The 20169-nt window shown below is 51.3% G+C and overlaps 7 protein-coding genes across 7 annotated transcripts; 3 read left to right on the top strand and 4 right to left on the bottom strand.

Moving 5' to 3' along the window:
* Nucleotides 1-3649: 3649 nt before the first annotated feature.
* Nucleotides 3650-7064, top strand: N7458_009701 (uncharacterized protein; the record flags this gene model as incomplete). The annotated part of the gene is made up of 4 exons (XM_056913083.1): nucleotides 3650-3970; nucleotides 4059-4320; nucleotides 4384-4538; nucleotides 4596-7064. The coding sequence occupies 4 exons, from the start codon at nucleotides 3650-3652 to the stop codon at nucleotides 7062-7064; spliced, it is 3207 nt and encodes a 1068-aa protein (XP_056761932.1).
* A 305-nt stretch (nucleotides 7065-7369) lies between these two features.
* Nucleotides 7370-8857, bottom strand: N7458_009700 (FAD-binding oxidoreductase; the record flags this gene model as incomplete). The annotated part of the gene is made up of 2 exons (XM_056913082.1): nucleotides 7370-8359; nucleotides 8423-8857. The coding sequence occupies 2 exons, from the start codon at nucleotides 8855-8857 to the stop codon at nucleotides 7370-7372; spliced, it is 1425 nt and encodes a 474-aa protein (XP_056761931.1).
* Nucleotides 8858-9169: 312 nt separating this feature from the next.
* On the bottom strand, nucleotides 9170-11437 carry N7458_009699 (biotin--[acetyl-CoA-carboxylase] ligase BPL1; the record flags this gene model as incomplete). The annotated part of the gene is made up of 4 exons (XM_056913081.1): nucleotides 9170-9678; nucleotides 9736-10007; nucleotides 10057-10623; nucleotides 10674-11437. 4 exons carry the CDS (start codon nucleotides 11435-11437, stop codon nucleotides 9170-9172), a joined length of 2112 nt encoding a protein of 703 aa, XP_056761930.1.
* Nucleotides 11438-11571: 134 nt separating this feature from the next.
* Nucleotides 11572-12071, top strand: N7458_009698 (uncharacterized protein; the record flags this gene model as incomplete). Its single annotated transcript, XM_056913080.1, has 4 exons — nucleotides 11572-11633; nucleotides 11690-11721; nucleotides 11774-11838; nucleotides 12003-12071. The coding sequence occupies 4 exons, from the start codon at nucleotides 11572-11574 to the stop codon at nucleotides 12069-12071; spliced, it is 228 nt and encodes a 75-aa protein (XP_056761929.1).
* A 202-nt stretch (nucleotides 12072-12273) lies between these two features.
* On the top strand, nucleotides 12274-13219 carry N7458_009697 (putative mitochondrial genome maintenance protein Mgm101; the record flags this gene model as incomplete). The annotated part of the gene is made up of 2 exons (XM_056913079.1): nucleotides 12274-12866; nucleotides 12955-13219. Coding segments are annotated over 2 exons (858 nt in total), but the record flags the coding sequence as incomplete, so codon positions are not given.
* Nucleotides 13220-13669: 450 nt separating this feature from the next.
* N7458_009696 (uncharacterized protein) lies at nucleotides 13670-14730 on the bottom strand (the record flags this gene model as incomplete). Its single annotated transcript, XM_056913078.1, has 2 exons — nucleotides 13670-14156; nucleotides 14231-14730. The coding sequence occupies 2 exons, from the start codon at nucleotides 14728-14730 to the stop codon at nucleotides 13670-13672; spliced, it is 987 nt and encodes a 328-aa protein (XP_056761927.1).
* Nucleotides 14731-15990: 1260 nt separating this feature from the next.
* Nucleotides 15991-19016, bottom strand: N7458_009695 (serine/threonine protein kinase; the record flags this gene model as incomplete). The annotated part of the gene is made up of 2 exons (XM_056913077.1): nucleotides 15991-18279; nucleotides 18339-19016. The coding sequence occupies 2 exons, from the start codon at nucleotides 19014-19016 to the stop codon at nucleotides 15991-15993; spliced, it is 2967 nt and encodes a 988-aa protein (XP_056761926.1).
* Between the last annotated feature and the right edge of the window lie 1153 nt (nucleotides 19017-20169).

The following is a 20169-nucleotide window of genomic DNA, read 5'->3' as shown; positions in this document are numbered from 1 at the left end:
CGAGAGTCGACGATGCAGCAGAGCAGCGGTGGCAGTTTCGATGAAAGGGGAGGCCGGAAAGAACGTTGGAGGAAGAGAAGTAAGATTGGATAGGGGCCAGAAAGTTCCTGATGGGTCAATTGGCATTCCCAATGGTAGTCTGAGAGAAAGCCAAAGGTTCTGACTCTGAAAGGCAGGTGGGTTTTGCCCTAACTCGGAAGGACTTTTCTTTGTTGGCTTCGTTGATTTCCCCCCTATTATTTGGCCTTTGTTTGATTTTCACTATGTTTTTCTTTGTTCGAGCTCTTTCCCTCTTTAATTCTTCTTAAATGTGCTTATTTTTGCGCCTTTCCTTTGAGGTCCCTTTTCCTACCGAGGTTGGTTTTTGTTTTCTGACCTCGGAGCAAAGAGTTGCATTGGGCGGAGCTCCGTTGTTTGCCAGGTGGATTTCCCTGCTATGCCATGCATTATGGTATGATGATTTTCTTTACAGCCCTAAATTGCTCAGTCGTTAGCGTGATTATCATAGACCAAAGAAATACAATTTTTGCTGGACGGCGCTAAGAAGATCCTAAGACGTTATCATATCCGGCAGATCCGCTTATCTAAGATAGGTGTTCGTGTGAGTATGTTGGAAGTTTGTTACAAAAGAGTACAGTACTTGTTTCTCCATGTTAGGTTGTAGTTTGCCTGCACGAATGGGACGTTGGCACTCCTCGACGGATCTTAGTGCCATGCCCAACGCACACCGTCATGCATGATCCAGGTTCCCTGCAGGCTGCAACCAGGATATTGTCAATCAATTGAATCCATTGCGACTCAGGCCTGACTAAGTAGGCCCACCGACGACCTGAGAGCGACTTGGCAGCTCGGGGAGTACTTTAGATCAAACGATATTCAACGGGTGACAGACCCTGGCCGCTGTTCCCGCGCGGCTTGGGCAATCAATTGTTCGTCTTTCGCGTACAGTCCAGAGTAGTACGAAGCTCATATATTGTTGCTGGACGGAGGACTCTGTATATTTGGGGGCCATGGCCACGGACAGGCCTTAGCTGCACGGCGCAAAAATAACCTCATTAGGCTCATTGTGCATTCTGCATACCCCTGCAAGCCACCAGGGGGAGTGGTTCCGGGTTTCCACCTAACGATCACCTACCATATACCGGATAGGGTAATATTTTTAAGGGCAATACCCTTAGCGCGGAATTTCCATGCTTACCCTACTGTGATTAGTAAAATATCCAAATCCTAGTCCATCCCACTACAGATCTGCCCAGCCCGTACAGTATCTTGATCGGATCGCGGATGATGTCAGTGCTAAACTGTAATAGAAGCCATTGCTATGTCTACCGTAATGCGTTTTTTAGTCTTATCGTACCTTTTTAACCTCGTTTGGGTGATTACTGTATATCTATTCAATCCTAGGTCATGGTCTCACCTTTCTAGATGCCAGGATTCTCATAGCAGGAAAATGGTGCAGTTGTTTGTGTTGTACTGTAGGGAATATATATAGTCGCCGGGATATCACCAGCAACCCCCACCTATCTTCATCCACCTTAAAGACTTCACACTCTGTCCGTATCCACACTTTCATACTGCCTGCCACTTCGGGTTCTCGAATTGCCGTCGGGGTAATTGGAGTAGAGCGCGCAAGGACCAATGGGCAATATTGACTCCGGTCGCATGCATAGCTAGCTGGTTTTTGAGAGTGTTACGTTGAGAGCTACGTCCTGTCCGTCGACCAGAATTACGATAGCATCTTCGAGTACGGAGTAGTTTGGTACCACTGCGGAGATCTCAGTATCCGGGGCAGTCTATCCCGTAGAAAGTCAACTATTGATTTCTAACCATATGAATCGCTTACTCTCTTGCTCCTCCAAGAGATCTCACGACCCAGCCTCTCAGGCAATCCAGGCCATCCCCTCGTGTTTGTCTTTGAGGAGAGAAAACCCACAATAGTAAGATGATAGTTTAAACGATAAGAATAATTACCCATCGCTATCGTGACTATTTCCTTCGTTTGTGAGGAAATGCCCCTCCACCCCTCCTCTTCCCAGTCATCGAGGAGCAGCCGGCCAAGCTCCGGGCACGGCTTGGGACAGTCGGTCAGTTAGGGCAAGGATCTGCCGGGACAAACGGGAAAATGCACCACCTTACGGATTTGATGTACATAGTACTGTGGACAGTATTTCTAGTCCACTCTGACACCATTTAATTGCTAAGATTAAGTCTTGTGGCTGAAGTCTCGAGTGCGAAAGATGGAGCAGAACGTTTGAGGAAGCCCTCCGTAACTCAGTTAAACTGCTTTACCCTCCCTCTTCGGGTCTTCATGGGGAGAGGCAGATCGTTTGGTTGTTTTGGGTTGTCGCGGCCGCTTGGTGTTCTCCACAAACCCTCCCCACTTAAGCCTGCCGCTGTCCTCATTTCAACCATTCAGAGGGCACTACTCTCGCTCTCCCCAAGGAACTGGTTCTTTTGGTCGCCTCGTTCCGAGAGCCGGTTCGACCGATCCAGAACTATGAAAGATCGGAGACTCTGCTAAAGCTATAGTGCCACGATCTAGTGGCCAATGGCCATAGGGCCTGAATGAGGGGGTCAATAACTAGGCTGAGAATACTAAGCCCAAGGATTCAGGTTACAATGGCAAAGGAGCCGAATAAATCAGAATCCTCCCGCGATTCCTGGCTGGATTTGTTATCCTGCCCCCGAGGTCCACTACACCAAGACAGGGTTACACGTGTTGCTTGTCAAAAGCACCTGCGCCACTCGCGGAAGATCAAGCAAGAGGAGAGGCCAAAAGAAAAAATGCCAGGCGCCAAGCGTGCCAGGATACGGCGTCTGGCGAATATAACGGTCGGAATTGGTTCGATAGTCCTGTTCAATGTCTAGTTTTTGCGCCCTGTCAGGGAGACGGTAGACCAAAGAGCGAGTGGAGTCTTTCATCTTCACGCTAGTGAGTCACCGAAGATGGTTATTGGTGTAGATTGGCCTTATCGGTCACTTATTGGGAAAATTAGCGTCCTGGGAGGACCCGGCACAATGGATAGAAAAAGCAAGTAGTTGGCATGTCAGACGGTAGCCGTTCCAAAGGATTCATTGTGCAGACTGCAGAGTGGCGAGTACGACGTTGGCGCATCAGATACTGTGATTTTGACAGATGCCGTAACAAAAAGTCCGGGGTTTTATTTTCCGTCCTTTTGAGAAGAGGAGTTTACAGTAAACAGTCGCTGGAGGTCATATCTCACAAACCAATCACCAAACCACACACATCTGGTTCATGAATCCAAGCTGAGATAATGGCTCTGCCCTCCCTTTTAGAGCTTGATCATCTGATTCTTTCTTTAACTACTGTATTCAGTTGTGGCTCAAGGGGCATTAGGGGGGCGGCACACACGCGCATTAGCGCCCTCCTGGAAGGTTATAGTGTAGACCCAGACCCGCATCGTAACCTGTGTTCGCAGCCACTGACTGTTCACTCAACAATCCCTGTCATTCCTTCTTCAAGCTACTCGGCATGCTATGAAACATAGGAAAAAAAAGTCTTGAGGTCGAATCTCTTTTCTTTCCTTCAAGAGGCTTTTATATCATCATTCCTTCCTGACCACTGCCTCAAATTCTCACCCTTTAGTCTCTGTTCCTCAATCTTTTCTCACCTCCGCAAGGTCCGAGTATGGCTGTTTCTAATGACGCTGAGCCATGGGCCGAGGGCGCAGAGAAATACAGGGGCCAACGCCTACTACCCCACGTTATTGACTATTACGCCCACCATGAGCCCGATCGTATCTTCGCCGCCATTTCTAAGTCTGAGAGCGTCGCCAATGGCTTCCAGGATATTTCTATGAAGAAAATGGCTACGGCTGTGGACCATATGGCCTGGTGGCTTGATAGAACCCTGAAGGGTAGTAAAAAACGGCGGACATTGGCCTATATTGGCGCGGCCGACTTGCGATATGCGATTATGCTACTGGCAGCTATGAAATGTGGATGGAGGGTATGTTGACGTCAAACAGACTGAAATGAGAAACTGGAAGCTTTCCCGTCAATTGCACCTAAATATCTGATTGTATTTATTTTCTTAGACCATTTTTATCTCACCGCGAAACCCCGCGATTCTCAACCTCGGCCTACTCCAGCAGGTCGACGTCAACGCGCTTCTTTATGCAGATGTTCTGCGGTCAATGGCCAAAAGTTTGCAGAAATTTGACCCCTCGATGTCTTGCAAGCAGGTACCCTCAATGGCCGATTTTATCAAGTCACAAGCCCCACCGTACCGCTTCGAGGCTTCATGGCACGATTTAAAAGATGACAGGTGCTTGATTTTACATTCGTCTGGATCTACAGGTACCCTGATAATATCTCCTGTCTTTATTGCATGCAGCAGCTAATCAATATCGGAAATATTAGGCCCGCCAAAGCTGGTGCATCTCACCCATTACACATTGTCTTGCACGGATAACGATCCCAAAGTACCTGTGCCAAAGGGTCGACGACCGCAAAATGCGGCACAATTCCACTTTGATCCACCAGGGCGATTTTACTCTTGCTTCCCACCATATCATGTACGATCACTTGCTCCGCTGTTCTGGTCATTTTGCGCTAACACCGAGGTACTCTAGCTGGCTGGTGTACAATCATTTCTACTTCTGCCTGCCTTCTCACAGACGGCAACAGTTGTAATGGGCCCGCCTATGATGCCTCCAAGTGGTTTCTTGGTCGATGCAATTATGAAACAGCAGGATGTTCGAGCTCTTTATCTACCCCCTTCTATTATTGAACAATGGGTACTAGAGCCATCCGCCTACAAACAAGCAGAGAATCTGGATTTCGTGCTCTACAGTGGCGGTCCATTGGTAGACAGTGTTGGAAATCGCCTGGACGAGATCACGGATGTCTGCCAAATGTATGGTTCCCTCGAGATGGGCCAAATTCAAATGCTCGTGCCCAGCCCGGGAGAGTGGAGCTATTTGGAGCCCAATCCGGCTGAGGAATGTGACTTCCAGGAAATAGATGAGGGCGAAGGCGTCTACGAGCTGGTATTGCATCCCGACAAAAAGTTTATCGGCCAGCGTTCTCTTGCCCATACATTCCCCGATGTCACGGGCGAATGGCGCACCAGGGACTTGTTCAAGCCTCACCCATCGAAGCCTGGATTGTGGCGCTTCCACTCGCGCACTGACGATATCATCGTGCTTGCCAGCAGCCACAAAGTTTGGCCTATCCCTATGGAGCAGACATTAGCCGGCGACCCTCTCATTGCAGGTGCTTTGATGGTCGGCAATGGCCGTCCCGAAGTGCTTCTCCTGGTTGAGCCACGGCCCGGACCGCAAGTGGATCGGATGAGCAAGAAAGAATTCATCGACTCTATCTGGCCCACGATCGCGCAGGCAAACGCGACTGCACCCGAGTATGGCAAGATCCGCCGATCGCGAATAGTTCTCAGTCAACCCAACCTGGGATTCTTCCAAGCTCCCAAGGGAACCATCTCGCGGAAGCCAACTGAATCTCTGTATGCCGAGTACATCGCTGCAGCCTTCATTGACGGTACCACAGACGAACAGAGTGAGGTGGGCATCCTGGAGAATCACTGGCTTGACGAAGCCAAGAGATTCATTGGCTCTGTTGTGCATGATATCCGACCAGATATCACTTTGAAAGAAAGCGATGACTTCTTCGTTGCCAAAGCCATGGACTCTCTGACAGTTCTGGAGCTTGGGCAGAAGTTGAGGTTGAGTCTGCTACGGCGCATGAACCCGGACAAGAACACGATCAACTTTTGGCTTCGTACAATCTTTGAGAATCCGTCTATCGAGACTCTGGCTAAAGCCACGCTTGACGCTGTCTTTGGCCAAAGTGACTCAGCCGAATACAACTCTCTGGGTCTCAATATGGAGCATGTGTTGGAAGAATTCGTGGCTCAATTACCAGAGCCGAGTGGATTGAAGCCAGGAGTTGAGCTTCCCACGGAGGATATCAAGGTTGTACTACTAGGCTCTCGAGGTCGTCTAGGTCCTTATATTGTCAAGGACCTGCTCAATGACCCCCGTGTGGCCGGCATCAAGTGTCTGGACCGCGGCGGCAGTGGCCAAGCAGAATTCCAGCGCCGTGTCAATGAACTCGGTCTAGACGTGGATGCTAGTAATGCACGGTTACAATTCATTTCTATGGAACTCTCTCATCCGAGCCTGGGTCTCTCCCAAAGACAGATGGATGAAATTCTGAACCACGCCAATGTTATTATCCACAATGTCTGGGCTGTCAACTTCGCACTATCACTGTCCTCTTTTAAGCCCGAGATGTTGAAGAGCATCAATACGGTCATTGAAATCGCAAACATGGCCCCATCCCGGCCTCGCATCGTGTTCGCATCCAGCACCGGCACAGTATCAGCCTGGGCTAAGGCTGTGGCCCCGAATGTGCCCGTCCCGGAAGAAGTCATCAAGTGTGCCAACGCCGCGACATTGACCGGTTATGCTCAATCAAAGCACGTCGCAGAGCGACTGCTAGCCGCCGCCGGTGCTAAGCTCCAAATTCCCATCTCCATCCTTCGCGTTGGGCAAATCGCCGGCCCAACTACAATAAGAGGCGGCGGCAAATGGGAAAGCCACGACTGGATGCATTCCCTCGCCCTTCTCTCCAAGGCTTGCGGCCTGGTCCCCTCTGACGTGGCAGAAATTGACTGGATTCCCGTTGATCAAGTCTCACGCATCGTGACTGATATCACACTGCAGGAGAAACATGAAGGCGAGACCGGGACGCCCTTTGTCCAACTTTACAACGTGGTGCACCCGCGACCAATTCAATTCTCCGTGTTCGCAGATGCCTTGCAATCGTGTATTTCTTCATCTAGGCAGGTAGGTTTCCACGCCTGGGTTGATCACCTTGCGGGTCTGACGCCGGATAAGCTTTCAAAGGAAGCTGCGGCCGAGAAGACGCGCATCCTGCCATTCTTCCAGGCTATCGTTGAAGAGCAGTATCCCAAGTTTACTCTCGAGAAAGCCAAGAGAGCTAGCACAGTAATGGAGGAGATGGAGCCTATTGATAAGGAGATGCTGACGAGGTGGTGCCAACAGTGGACGAAAGCTTAGATTTTGCGTATATATGGGGATGGCTGGGATATGACCTACTTATTGACTTGATCCCCCTTCATGGCTCTGGCAAGAGTTTTTCAGGGATTTATGACTAGCATTATTATTGAGCGCTTAATTAGCGAAATACAAAAATAATCATGATTTTTGAATTGGAAATCCCTGGAAATACACGTGTTCAAGTGGTAGCTTGGTAGTATAACGTTACCAGTTGGTCTTTTCCATGACAGCTTCCTACTACTGATTAGGCATTGAAACAACTGAAGCAGATAACTCTTACCAAGTGTGAATGGGAGACTATGCTCTCAGTTCCATGGTTTCCAAAAGAGGGCTGTCGGATCCCAAAAGTCCGCCAGTCTCTTCAAATCTGCGACTCTATGTTCAACTAATATCTCGTCTGGCTTTGAATTGGGGCCAATATTGTTCAAAATAGTCCGTGGAGGCTCTGCAGCTTTCTTCTTCTGCCTATATAGAGCCTTGATCCCAGCCGCAAAGTCGGTTGCAGCCGACCTGGTTTCTGCTTTGGTAAACCAAGAAATGATCAATGCGTGAACTCCTCTATCACGAGCATCAAAATACCGGGCTCGTCCTTCCGAAGTGCCTTGTATCTCAAGTTGCTTTTGGATGCTGGAGCTATTCAGTACTATAGTGGTTCTTTTTGTATCATCGTGTTGCGCTGTGAAATCAAGCCATTCCTTAAATGCAGCTATGATAGTCTCGGATTGAGTTTCTGTGATCCAAGCAGACTGGATGTCTTTGAAACCACCATGTACGTCAAAGTGATTGAGTCCATCGTTTAGCTTGAACAGTGGCGTCAAGACGGTTTGCACAGAGATTGCTTTGGAGATGGGTTCACCCTCGAACAAGATTGAAGTACGTGTCTCTGCCTCGTCTGCTGGTCCATAATATGTCACCGTGAAGATGATTATCGGTGCGCCCGGCTTAGGGGCAGTTGGTGGCGCCCTTGCGCAGACCAATGACACCACCATCGGCGGAGGAGGAGGTTGGACTTTATCAAATAACTCGGCGGCAAGCTCAATCTCCGAAGCTGAAAAGACGAGTCTGCGGACCCAAACTCCATTTTTCGACAATCGAAGATTCTCTAGAGGAAACACTTTCATTGTCAAGGATGTGACCACCCCCAGGCCATTGCCTGCTCCGCATAATGCATGGAAGAGAGCGAGATCTTCTCCATTCGACGAGGACGTCACCTCCATTATTTTCCTATCTGAAGTGACTATACGGATGGAAAGAACATGGTCGATCATCATTCCATGTAGTCCAAGCAAAGTTGGCTATATAGGCTGAGTTAGGAATACAATTCTCGCAGAGCGGCCAATAGTTGAGGTGCGACTTACATTACCTCCACCCAAGATACATCCAACAACGCCAACCGCATTGCTGTTAGGCCAAGTGGTGTAGAAGCCGTGTTCGGTGCATGCCTTGATTAGCTGGCTTGTCACAGCTCCACCTCCCACCGTGACTGTCCGTTGACCGCTATCCACTTCCACCTTATTGAATCTTTTCAGGTCAAGATAAAGGGTCTTGGACGTGATCGGGGCTAGGGTCCCATGCCCACCACCAGCAGGCAAAATCTGAAGTGCTTGCTTTTTGGCAAATTCTATAGCTTTGAGGATATCTTCTTCGGTATTTGGAATTATAGTAAGTGCAGGGCGTTCCTTGATGCCCGTGAATGACCACCTGGACACTGATTCATGTACTGGTTTAGAGTAATCCGGGGCGATAAGATCGCCTTCAAGCTGAGGAAGATCGCTCATATCCGTCGCTGCCATGATGGATCGAAGAATGCGGGGAAGATTGCTGATGGGAGAGATAAGGCCACGGATGAGTTTGAATGAAAGTCAGCATTTGTCGATGGGTAATCACAGATTCGACTGCACCAATAAGCTTCTACGTAACACAGAGGGGTCGCAGCGTTTAAACATCCGCACTAGGATTTGATTTCGCTCTGAATCCTGGATTCTTTCATGGACAAGCGGACATTGTCAAGGATCTATGCACGTAGTATTTTCAAGACTTGGCAAACGTATCAGCGATCAAGATGATATTTTCAGTGATTTTTATGAATACCCACTGCCACCCCCCTATACCTTCCGCTTCAACAACCCGCGGAAGAAATCAAAGCTGTTGCTATCACTCTGCAACTGCCACACCCGAGCAGTGGGTCGATCATTCCAACCAAGTTCCTCCGCAAGCAGAAGACCATAGTCACGCGTGATACCCTGGATTCGTGCACGAGCACCACCCTCTTCTTCCAGAGTGACAATCTGGTGCATGTGCAGCCAGTCTTCGTAATACATTGCTTCAAAGCCACGATCAAAGCCAGTGCGAAGGAACCGCGTATACAGATCTTCGAATGTGGTGAGTACCCGTGCTAGAAGCTTTTCTAGTGTGATAGGGGAAGCTTTTGCTGCACCGGGAGAGGCATAACGTGCGGCGAGGGCAGTAAGAGCTGTAGTAGGGGAGGCGTTCGTGGCGTTGACGCCGATTCCGACGACGGAGATGTATTCGTTTGACATGAAGTGGGAGTTGATGAGGATACCACAGATCTTGGTGTATCGCTTCTGCTCTGGGTCTTCCGGGTCGAGAGCATCTAGGAAAATGGGTCAGAATGAAAAGGACGGATACCCAGACGATGTCTTCAACATACAAATATCATTCGGCCATTTCATTTTGACCGGAAGATTCTCGTATCCCTTGGCGTAGCTCTTGATACCCTTTACCACAGCCATAGCAGAAAGATACTGAATGAATACCACAGGGGCAGATTGGATCTTTTCAATAGGGTGTCGTACAACCGTCGAAAAGATCAATGACCCGGCTGGTGAGATCCAGACATTAGAGCCTCGTCCGCGTCCGGCAACCTGGACGGTTGCCGTAGCAGTAAACCCATGGGGTAGACGCCGAAGCAGTTGTGTGTTCCTATGTGAAATCAGAAGAAAGTCAAACCGACGCATTAAGAGGCACTCACTTTTCCATGATTGTGTTGGTACTTGTAATGACCTCGCCATACATCAGGTTCGATCCAAACTCCGAAGCGCCCTCCTTCGATTCAGACTGATATTGACGAAGGTTGGCGTAGAATGCGTGGTGATTGAAATAGGGCGTCAGCTTAGAGGAAGGTATATCATCGTGAATCACGAGGCGCTTGATAATTTCCTTATAGTCAATAATGCCTTCGCTAGGTTGTGAAGATTCATCTGGGAGAGCACTCTCCAGGTCATTCAAGTTCCATGTTCCTGGTCGCTCAATCCGGAAAGTATCGTTTTCATCCTTCAGATATTCCTTGCCGTTCTCATCGGTCAATGCTGGAGCAAGCAAAGAGAGAATCTCCAGCGGTCCCTCAGCATCAAGACCAGAGACATGCAAAGACGACAGCGAGGGCACAGTTGTAGAATCTTGCGCGACTTGAAGTCCTAATTTGGCAAGGCATGCCTTGAAGAAGTCTGTACGTTCCTTGTCATCGGCGGTCAGTGCTTCGACGACCTCTTTATACTCAGGGCCGTTTGCCTTGGGGTCTAGGTTTACAGCCGCAAATCTAGACTTGATGTCAGTAAACGGTTATTCCCCTGTATGGGCCTTACATACTCAGGATGCGGGCCCGTCAGGATGGCCGCTCCATCTCCGACTTTACAGTAGACAACGGCAGCAGCGCCCTCGCCTGGGTCCACATTGAGCTTCTCAGAGTAGCTTGCCAACACCTCCACACCCTTGTCCTTGAACAGCGGAGCATCTACAAAGACACCACCACCATTGTAGTAAGACCGGAAATGTGTAGGCACAGTACCGATACTCAAAGCCTCCTTGGGAACATCTAGGCCAGCCGCCCTTGCACCAGCCTCGCTATGATAGACGAAACCAGGGAAAGCACCACCTCGACAAGTTCCCGGGAAGAAACCCAACTCGCGGTCTCCAATGACCTCCATGGTCTTATCCCCGACTTCGAACTCGCACCTCTTGCACCCATAGTAGCCGCCTGCACACAGACCGAGGTACTTTCCACCGCGGCGCACAAACTGAGCAATGCGCCGATTTCCCTCGCCATTGAGCGTGCGTCCGTACCCCAGATCAGCTCCACCAGGTATCACCAACAGGGCACAAGTCGCTGTCCATGGCTCTTTCAGGAGCATGTCGCCCGTGACGGGGATAACTGCATAGTTAGGAGCTAGCAGGCGGCGCAAGGTGTAGAGGCAGTGTCGGACGGAGTCGACGGTCGTTCCGGTTCCTGTCGGGCCATTGTCGGTCAGAAATCGGCTGAGTTGCCAGGCAGAATAAGTGAGCGAACCGGAATAGACCAGGACATTGAGTCTCTTGCCCGTGAGGTTGGCATCATTGCCAGTGGGCGTCGCCATTGTTGATTGTCGGAGGGGAAATGGTGGGAATGCTGGGGATGGCCGATAAGATAAATCCAGGTCTCCATCCCGCCGCGGCCAACCGACCATCTCTCCGAGTCTCCGACAGCTTGCCAGTATTACAAGTTGAAACCATGTCGAATAACGCAGAACAGCCCAAGGTCGTCCCTGAAGACGATGATGAGCCAGATGATTGGTATTTGGATTCGCTATGAAGATGTTGAGTGGATATTGAAGCTAAGACTGTCGCAGGGACAAGCGCATCTACAGCACAGGATGCCACGGTGAGTGATGTCTAGCTTTCTTCCCTGAACATTCCATGCTGATACTTCAAAGCTGAGCAAGACAAGATGAATGACTGCTATTATGCCAAGAAAGATTGGCGCGCATGCAGCAAAGAAGTGAGTTTTCTCTGGCATGATGTGCCTTCCACTTGCACATCTTGAGTCCAAGGCCAATATACCTCAATCCATATCATATGCATCTATCGCATTGTATTCAGATCCTCGACGTGAAGCCGCAAATTGTATTCTCAAAATGATCTTCGTTCTAACATTCACTGCAGATGGAGGCCTTCCGCGAATGCTGGAAGCGCAAGGGCAACGACGAGCGAACACAGACCAAGGATGCATAAAGCATGTGCATCATAACTGAAGATCACCCTGTATAATACATTCCCAACTCAATTGATCCACGATTGCCTGTCACGAATCTCCTATCCACGCCATTCCTCGTAGACTCAATCTTGCCATGCCGGTTATGTCACGTGATGCTCCATATCGAAGTGACTTCACAGCTCGCAGCTCTCCAGCTCCCTCCTTAACACCAACGCAACCATGTCAGCATTGCGATACCGCCCCTGGCGGGCATTGGAGACTCTCCAGAATGCTTCCCAAGCTTCGCGTGCGAGAATAAGCACCCGCCACTCCTTCCACCTTATTCCCAAGCGCGCCATCTCCTACAGCTCGACACGGACCCAAACCTCAAACAACAACGGCGCTACCAGCCAGACACCTCAAACCAGCTCCTCAGCAAACTCATCATCCTCATCCTCTTCTCCGCAAGCATCCCGCGTCGCCGCACCGACCCCCAACCGCCCAACGACAGAAAACATCTCCAAGAGCGGTCTCGCCGATAAACCACTCGAGCTCGAGACTGCGCCGGAAGAAAAAATCGATTGGACACGGTCGTTCCACGGCCTCTCCGCGGAGCCTTTCCCTAAAGAAGCGGCCGATATTTTGTTAGCTGAGACTGCTCCCGAGGAAGTCGAGATCAAGCCGGATGGAATCATCTACCTCCCCGAGATCAAGTACCGGCGCATTCTCAATAAGGCGTTTGGCCCGGGTGGATGGGGTCTTGTCCCGCGGAGTGAGAGTATTGTTACGCCCAAAACGGTGACGAGGGAGTATGCGCTTGTTTGCAATGGCCGGTAAGAAAGCATATTCTTGCTGGGCGAGGGTTTACGCCTGTCTCTTCTTCTGGTATTGTGTTGATAAGCTGATATCCGGGTGTTCCAGACTTGTCTCCGTCGCCCGTGGCGAGCAAGATTATTTCTCTCCCGATGGTATTCCCACGGCTACCGAGGGATGTCGATCCAATGCACTAGTGCGTTGCTGCAAGGACCTCGGCATTGCGAGTGAGCTCTGGGATCCGCGCTGGATTCGAAAGTACAAGGCAAAGTATGCGCGTGAAGTCTTTGTCGAGCATGTTGTAAGCAAGAAGAAGTCGAAGATTTGGATTCGGAAGGATGATCCCGTTGGGTATCCGTGGAAGGAGAGCGGTAGGTAGAGGAAAGTCGACATGGGAGAAGGATGCTCGGGCCATTTTTGTAATATAGACTCCATCTTTTGCTTGTCACCGGGCCCGTGGTGGTATCAGGTAGATGTTCGAATGAACTGCATCTCTACTTTCGAGTCTAGTTTAACGGCTGGGCAGGAACATCCTTAGCGCTGACCGGGTAGCCAAGTCTTCGCGTCAAAGCAGCACCTGTTATTCCCCGTAGAAATGAGCTCGCCGACTCGGTAAAACTTCGGATCAGTAGGTCCTATGTTTTGTAAATATTCCATAATATACGACCTGAAAAAATGCAATCTCTATATACAGACTAGGGCTACGAAGTATGAGAAGAAGATGAATCATATCCTCAAGCCAAGTAACTACACATACACCAATATTATTCATATTACCACAACTTTCCCCATTTGCTCAAACTCATCTCCATCCATCCACCAACTACTGCAACACAATAGCAGCTCCCAGCCCCATAGCCGCCATCACGACCCCAAACACCTGCCCAATCCCACCCCACCTATCGCGCCCACCACTCAATCTCACAGCCGCATTTGAAGTCGCAGCAGCAGTCCCAGTAGCATTAGCACTAGCGTTCGCCCCCGTCCCCGTCACCGAAGCCGAAGCCAAACTAGCACTCGCCAAGTCCGACTCATGGTGCAACAGGGTAACCATGGGGACATACGAGATAGCCGAGTAATAGCTAGTTTCGTAATGTTTAAAGTAATGGGTATCAGTCTCGGTTTCATAGATGGTAGTTGTGGGCTCATCTCCGGCGTAGGTGCGCGTGCGCGTGCGTGTGCCGTGGGTGTATGTCTCTGTTACCTCGCCGTACTCGTAGTTGTATCCTGTGTAAGCTTGACAGCCCCAGGTAGGCTTGTAGTCCGAAGCGATGGAGTAGCAGCCGCCGTAGGCGTCTGCAGTGAAGGAGCTATAATCTCAGTTAGAATGATGATGCCAGGCGATGTAGTTTTTTTGTAGCAGGGGACATTGCTTCAATCTTACCTCGGACAACAAACAGCCATCGTCTGACTCGGCTCGAGAACACTCTTCAACAATGTCGCAGGATCATCCCACGTCGCCGTCTCATAATAATACGACATCGGATCCGAACTACTAAACGTCACAGCCGGCGTCGTACTCAAAATCCCCGACGAAGTAAGCGTGCTGCTGGCATCGCACGCCGCAACGCCCACAGTCTCCCATCCTGAAGGACAGTACAGACCCGGCGAGTAGTAGCCCCCAATACCCACCCAGGGCTTTTCGTTGGGGGGAGTTGGCATGGTGGTTACCGTTGTCGTGGCCGTGGGCAGACAGTCACTATAGTGCACATCGCTGGTACATTGCACGCCGTATTCCAGGTAGACGTAGCCGTGGTTGATATAGCCGAGACTGAGTCTGTCGGATGCGGTGCAGCTTGGGGCTGGAGTGAATGTCGTGGTTAGGGGGGCATAGTTGGTGAAAGTCCACCAGCCATTGGACACAGAGATGGGACCTGAGGCCATTGTTGTGCGAGGTAAATACAGAGTCTCCTCAATTGGAACTTGGTAGACACTGGGCTATGTGTTTGGGAATCAAAAATGTCCAAAGAAAGAAGAATTTGATATCGACCCTGAATCGGGTCATACCGTGTCCCAAAAGCCCCCATTTTATACAAATAACTCATAATTCCACAATCTCGCTTGCACCTCAACCCACCCCGTCTGCTCCGTACCTGACTCGGTGCATCGAGCCAAGAAATGAGGCTTAAAGCGCAATCTCCGCCGCGCTCGCTAACCATTCAACCAGAACCAAAACTTCCGCCCAACCCGGCTTGGCAGGGACCAAATGTGCAGCAAACCTGTTCGGCCGCTGGTTGCTAGTGCCTATTCCGGTTAGTGATGTCTTTCAGGGTCGCACGGTGAAAGGAAAAAATCTCTGGATAGAAAGAATACACCACCTTCAATAAGTAGTTAGTCGATGGGGCCTAGGTGCTTAGTAGTTAGAGCGTTGGAAAAGCTAGCAGGAAGATGGTATGGTTAGCGTGGTGCGAGTGGATAGGCGGGCGACTATTGGATTTGCGAGGTTGCGTTGCATTAGGAAGGGTCCAAGGGAGCTAAGGTCTAAGGCTTCGGGAGAAGTAGAGGCATAAATACCAGACTAAAAGATTGGACTTTGGTTTGGTAGCTTTGTCCGGGCTCCTCCGAGTAAAAGCCCTACACTGTGGACGTTGCGCGGAAGCACTGGCCACGATTACCAGTTAGCTCTGGGAGCCGCATGCAAAAAGGTATAGCGCAGGAACAATATGACTGTCAAACCCCAGGTAATAGTTAATATCTTCGAGGCTGACACTTGAGAGCGATTTCCACCACCCAATACTACCAGAAATCTACATCGCAAGTACATCAGCTACCGCGTCAAGGCTCTCAAAACACAGCGGCATCAATCGGACCAGCTTGACAATCCTTACAGTACTAGCTACGATGAACAAGGAGTAAATTGTGTGAAAGATTGTCATCCACATCATCCATTAGCGCTAGACTAGAATGAAAGTAACTAAGTAACTTAGATCGACCGATCAAAGCAGCCAGACAAGCCATATCATACAACACACAAAAGACCGTAAGAAAATTTTAGATGCGAGGGGGAACAAATTGGGAAAAAACGAACAACAACTAAACAGAGCCTCCCATCTATCAACACCGACAATGAGAATGAGTTTTTGTCAAGGAAAGAAAAATAAACATTGATAAATGATAGTCAGTTTCTCACTGAGCGGTTCGCTTTCATGCTTCATGCGCACCATACGGTGAGTCCGTCCGTCCCTTCCTCAACGTCGGCGCAGGCGCCTGCGGCTGCGGCGAGTAGATCGACGGCGGAGAGGCCGGGTCATACCGGTCTGGCATGTCGTAGTGGCTTGAGGAAGCGGTAGCACGATCAGGCGTGATTCCGTTCAGCGGGACCGAGTCGTACGTGCCCTCGTGGCCATAGTAGGACTGGGCGAAGGAGCCGATGGGGTGCGCACCGGGTTGGGAGGTGGGTGCGTGAGTGGTGGGTGGCTCGTAGCGGGTGCTGCCGCGGGAGCCTGGGGGCGCGGGCGTGTTGAGGATTGGCACGCCGCTGTGCGAGGGAGTCATGCCGGCTGCCACGGGGGAGAGAGGGGGTGGCATTTGGGCGTCTTCGTCGTGGTAGGAGACTCGCGCGCCGGCCTTGCGGTGACCGGTGGAGAGACCGCGTGCGATACCGCCAGTGTTGCCGTCGTACACGCTCAGCTGATTGCCTTGGTTGGAGGTGTTGGTCGTCGTGCGGTAGAGGCCGTCATTGGCGTCACGGCCGGGGTCGACGGCGGGGACGACCGGGGAGCGGGCATTCAGACGGTCTGCAATAGCAGCTTCGCGCTGGCTGACAGCGGTGGAGCCGCGGTGTGTAACGGAGCCGGAGGAGCGGTTCTGCTCGAAGCCTGTGGTCTGCGCGTCGTAGTTCATCATGCCGGCAGCAGCGGCGGCGGCAGCAGGGGTGAGACCGCCAACCTGGCCGGAGCCATCACGCTTGCTATCCGCGGCAGCAGCACCACCAGCCTGAGTCGACTTGTTGTCACCAGCATGGGGGGCACCGTCAGACTTGTCGTCACCGTCATCTTTGGACTCCTCCTCGGGAGCGGCCGCACCCGGGGCCCGGATAGGAACCTTGCGCATAGCCAGGACGAGAGCACACATGAATTTGGAACGGCGGGCGGCACGGACAGTCTCGTTGGACCAGTTGGACTTGTGGCGGATATCAACACGGAGCTCGAGCTTGTCCATATCGCCGACGCCCACAACCTCGATATTGAAATCAGACTGGAAGTCACGGCTGTTGGCCGGGTCACGAACGAAGATCTCCATCTCCTCACGCAGAGCCTGGATCTCGGCGAAGCTCGTATCAAAGCTCACGGGCACGGTCAGCTGCTCGTGCATGGCGTTGGCACGGGTGAAGTTGTCGATCCACAGACTGTTCAGGATATTGTTGGGCACCTGAGTCATGCGGTGATCACCAACAGTACGGAAGACACTGAACAGCAGAGAGATACGCTCGACGACGTATGACTTGTCACTAATATCGACACGGTCACCGATATCGAAGGGGTGCTTGACGAAGAGGAAAATGCACGAGCCCAGAACCTCCTGGGCGGTAGTCGAGAAGACGAAACTCAGCGAGAGCAGGGAAGTAGCACCGGCAGCAATAACGGTGCCAAAGCCGGTAGTAACGAACGAAACGAAGACCAGGACACCAACCACGAAGGCGACGGAGAGCAGCAGGTTATCCAGGACGTGAATGGCCTGGTCGACATCGTGCATGCTGTGATTCAGCGACTTGCGCATGCGGCCAAACTCGCTGATCGTCAGGATCATCTCGTCCAGGCTGACGTCGCCGTTACCATCCTTGTCCAGGGCAGCGAAGCACTCCTCCGCGTCCGCCTCGTGGTCGGGGCCCAGGACTTCGACAATATCCTCGAGGAAGAGCGCATCACGGCCCTCGACCACAAATGACATCCAGATACGGCGAGCCAGCGCCGCGGCACATCGCTTGCGCTCGAGTGCTTCAATAACAATGGAATGAGTGGCTTGCGGGTTGAAGACTTGCTTGCCAGTGAGCTCCGACGCAACGTTGCCAAAGGCCGCAGTTACCTTGTCACCGATGCGGCCGACATTGTGGCCAACCTGACGGCCAACCTGCTGCATCATACGAAGGGGCATGATGGAGCTGCGCTTTGTGTGCTTTCCATTAGACTGGGCCAAAAGCGAGTCGAAGATGATGGCGTCTTCGTCCTTGAATTCGGGGCAGTACATGGGGAACATGTTGCGGGAGGCCTCGAAGAGGAGACCAACCAGGTAGACATTGTGCTTGGACTGTTTGATTTTGGCATCGAACTGCTTGCGGTGGTAGCTGATGGAGATGAGCTGAACGAGGGCCTTTTCGCCGAGGAAGATGAGACTGCATACAAGCAGGGCGAAGAGGATGTTCTTGACGCTCTTCTCCCAGGACGTGACGCTGGTATCCTCGCTGGACTGCTTGCTGGGGTTCAAAGTCATAATCTATACGAGTGAAGGTTAGTCTGGAATTCCCCATACCATGACACCAGGGAAAGACATACCGGCAGGAAAGTGACCAACGAGATAACCGACCACAACACAACCGTAATAGGCGTCTCCAAAGCACGCAGAATAAGGGCATACTTGCGGGTCCCCGAGCTGACAATACCACACAAGAACTGAAAGACGTAGGGAATGAATTTGGCAAAAACCTTGCACGCCCACAAGCTCACCCAGACAACCTCAATCCAAGTAAAGAACCAATAGATATGCACACCACCGATTTTCGCATCCGGCGCGACGGTGGAGCCGACAATAATGGGAATTGCCAACAAAATGCCAATAGGAAAGACATAAATCATGTAACGAGTGACAATAGAAAAGTTGTAGATGGCCTGGTAGATGCGGCCCATGCGATTGATCGAACCATCCTCGGGCGAATCCGACGGTTTCCCCGTCGACTCATTGATATCTGAACCATGATGATGGCGACGACGACGGCCCGGACCCTTCAGGCCGTCTTTCTCATTGTCATCTTCGTGGCCGTTGATGGGCACCGTGGAGCCGGCGTGTGAGCCCCATTTCCGGGCGCCGTTCTGACCACGGCTGGTTGTCTCGGTGAGAGGGATATCAATCGTCACGTCGTTGGGATTCGACATGGCGTCGTGTGGTAAATCGGGGATTTGCTGGAATCGGTAAGTCGTCAATCGATTCGGTGCGATCCCCAAAGGACCCTTCATCGCAAAAGAGAAAGAAAGCGAGCGGGGAAGCGAGGGAAGGAGTGCCTCTTATGGGATCGAGCTGTAGATCGACGGTTGAGCTGGTTGGCTCGATTGGACGCAAGTGGAGGGGAGGAGGGGCCTCCTTGGGTGGAGAAAGCTGGGCGAAGAGAAAAAACTCGGCGGCCGTTTAGGGCGGTTTGGATTTGGGATTTGGCGGTTTTAGGGTCGTTCTGAGACCTGACCCAGACCCAGACCTCGACGTCCGAGATGAGATCACCTTGCTGCTGGCCCCGGACAGCAGCAATTCAGAACCAGGAATTTGCTGAGACTGGATTACGTCGCTGCTGGGCCGTTGGGTTAGGATGTTGGATGCCAACCAATTGGTTGTGGCCAGTGGACGGACGATGATCCTCCACTTCGTGTGTGGGCGAGTGCAGAGATGTCGTAGGCTCGAACGCGGTGGAGAATTGAGATCGGCGAGGGCCGAGGCAAGGATGGGTACGAAATGAGTGTGATTCTATACTTCCCGAAATGACAGGAAACGACCGAGTCAAAGGAGAGAAAAAATAATCAATTGCAACCCACGGAGCACCCGAAATAGAAGCGTGTTGGTGTCTCGGGGATTTTAAGATTTGCGAGGGGAAAGAAAAAACGAAGAGTGGAGCGAGAAAGAGAGAGCCCCTTCAGCCCAGTCAAGCCACATGGTTTCACCAGCGTTACCAGGCGACTCCCCCAAAAATGTGAGACGGCCATTCCAGTGATTGAGTGATTACGATGGAGGATGCCTATGGTGTGACTCCTGTCAGTGTCCACTGTCATGACAGCCGCATTCTTAATGAACTTATTGTGAGGAACGGGTGATGGTATTTCCCATAGTCTCGGCTCTATACTCCAGGGGCTCCCTGCTAACCTGTCCACGAGTCCAATATCTACTATTTCTATCCTCCATTGACGATTGCTATATTTATTTCTACTCCTTTACCCTGCCGTTCCTGATCCTTTCAACTTTTATTCCCAAATTCGCCTCCCAATCCCATGGAAACGCAGGTCCACCCGTCTCCACCAGGCGTCGATGGTGATCCTCCAATGGCATCGCCAGATCTCCAGCGGGCCCTCCGATTCCAGGGGTCCAATGCCAGGGGGAGGCGAACGAATGAAGTCACAGAGAATA

The sequence above is a fragment of the Penicillium daleae genome (genome assembly GCF_028827525.1).
Source record: "Penicillium daleae strain IBT 16125 chromosome Unknown utg000008l_segment0_segment0, whole genome shotgun sequence".
Taxonomy (NCBI): Eukaryota; Fungi; Ascomycota; class Eurotiomycetes; order Eurotiales; family Aspergillaceae; genus Penicillium; species Penicillium daleae.
Note: the sequence above shows the minus strand (reverse complement) of the source record. Positions and strands in the feature narration are given on the sequence as shown.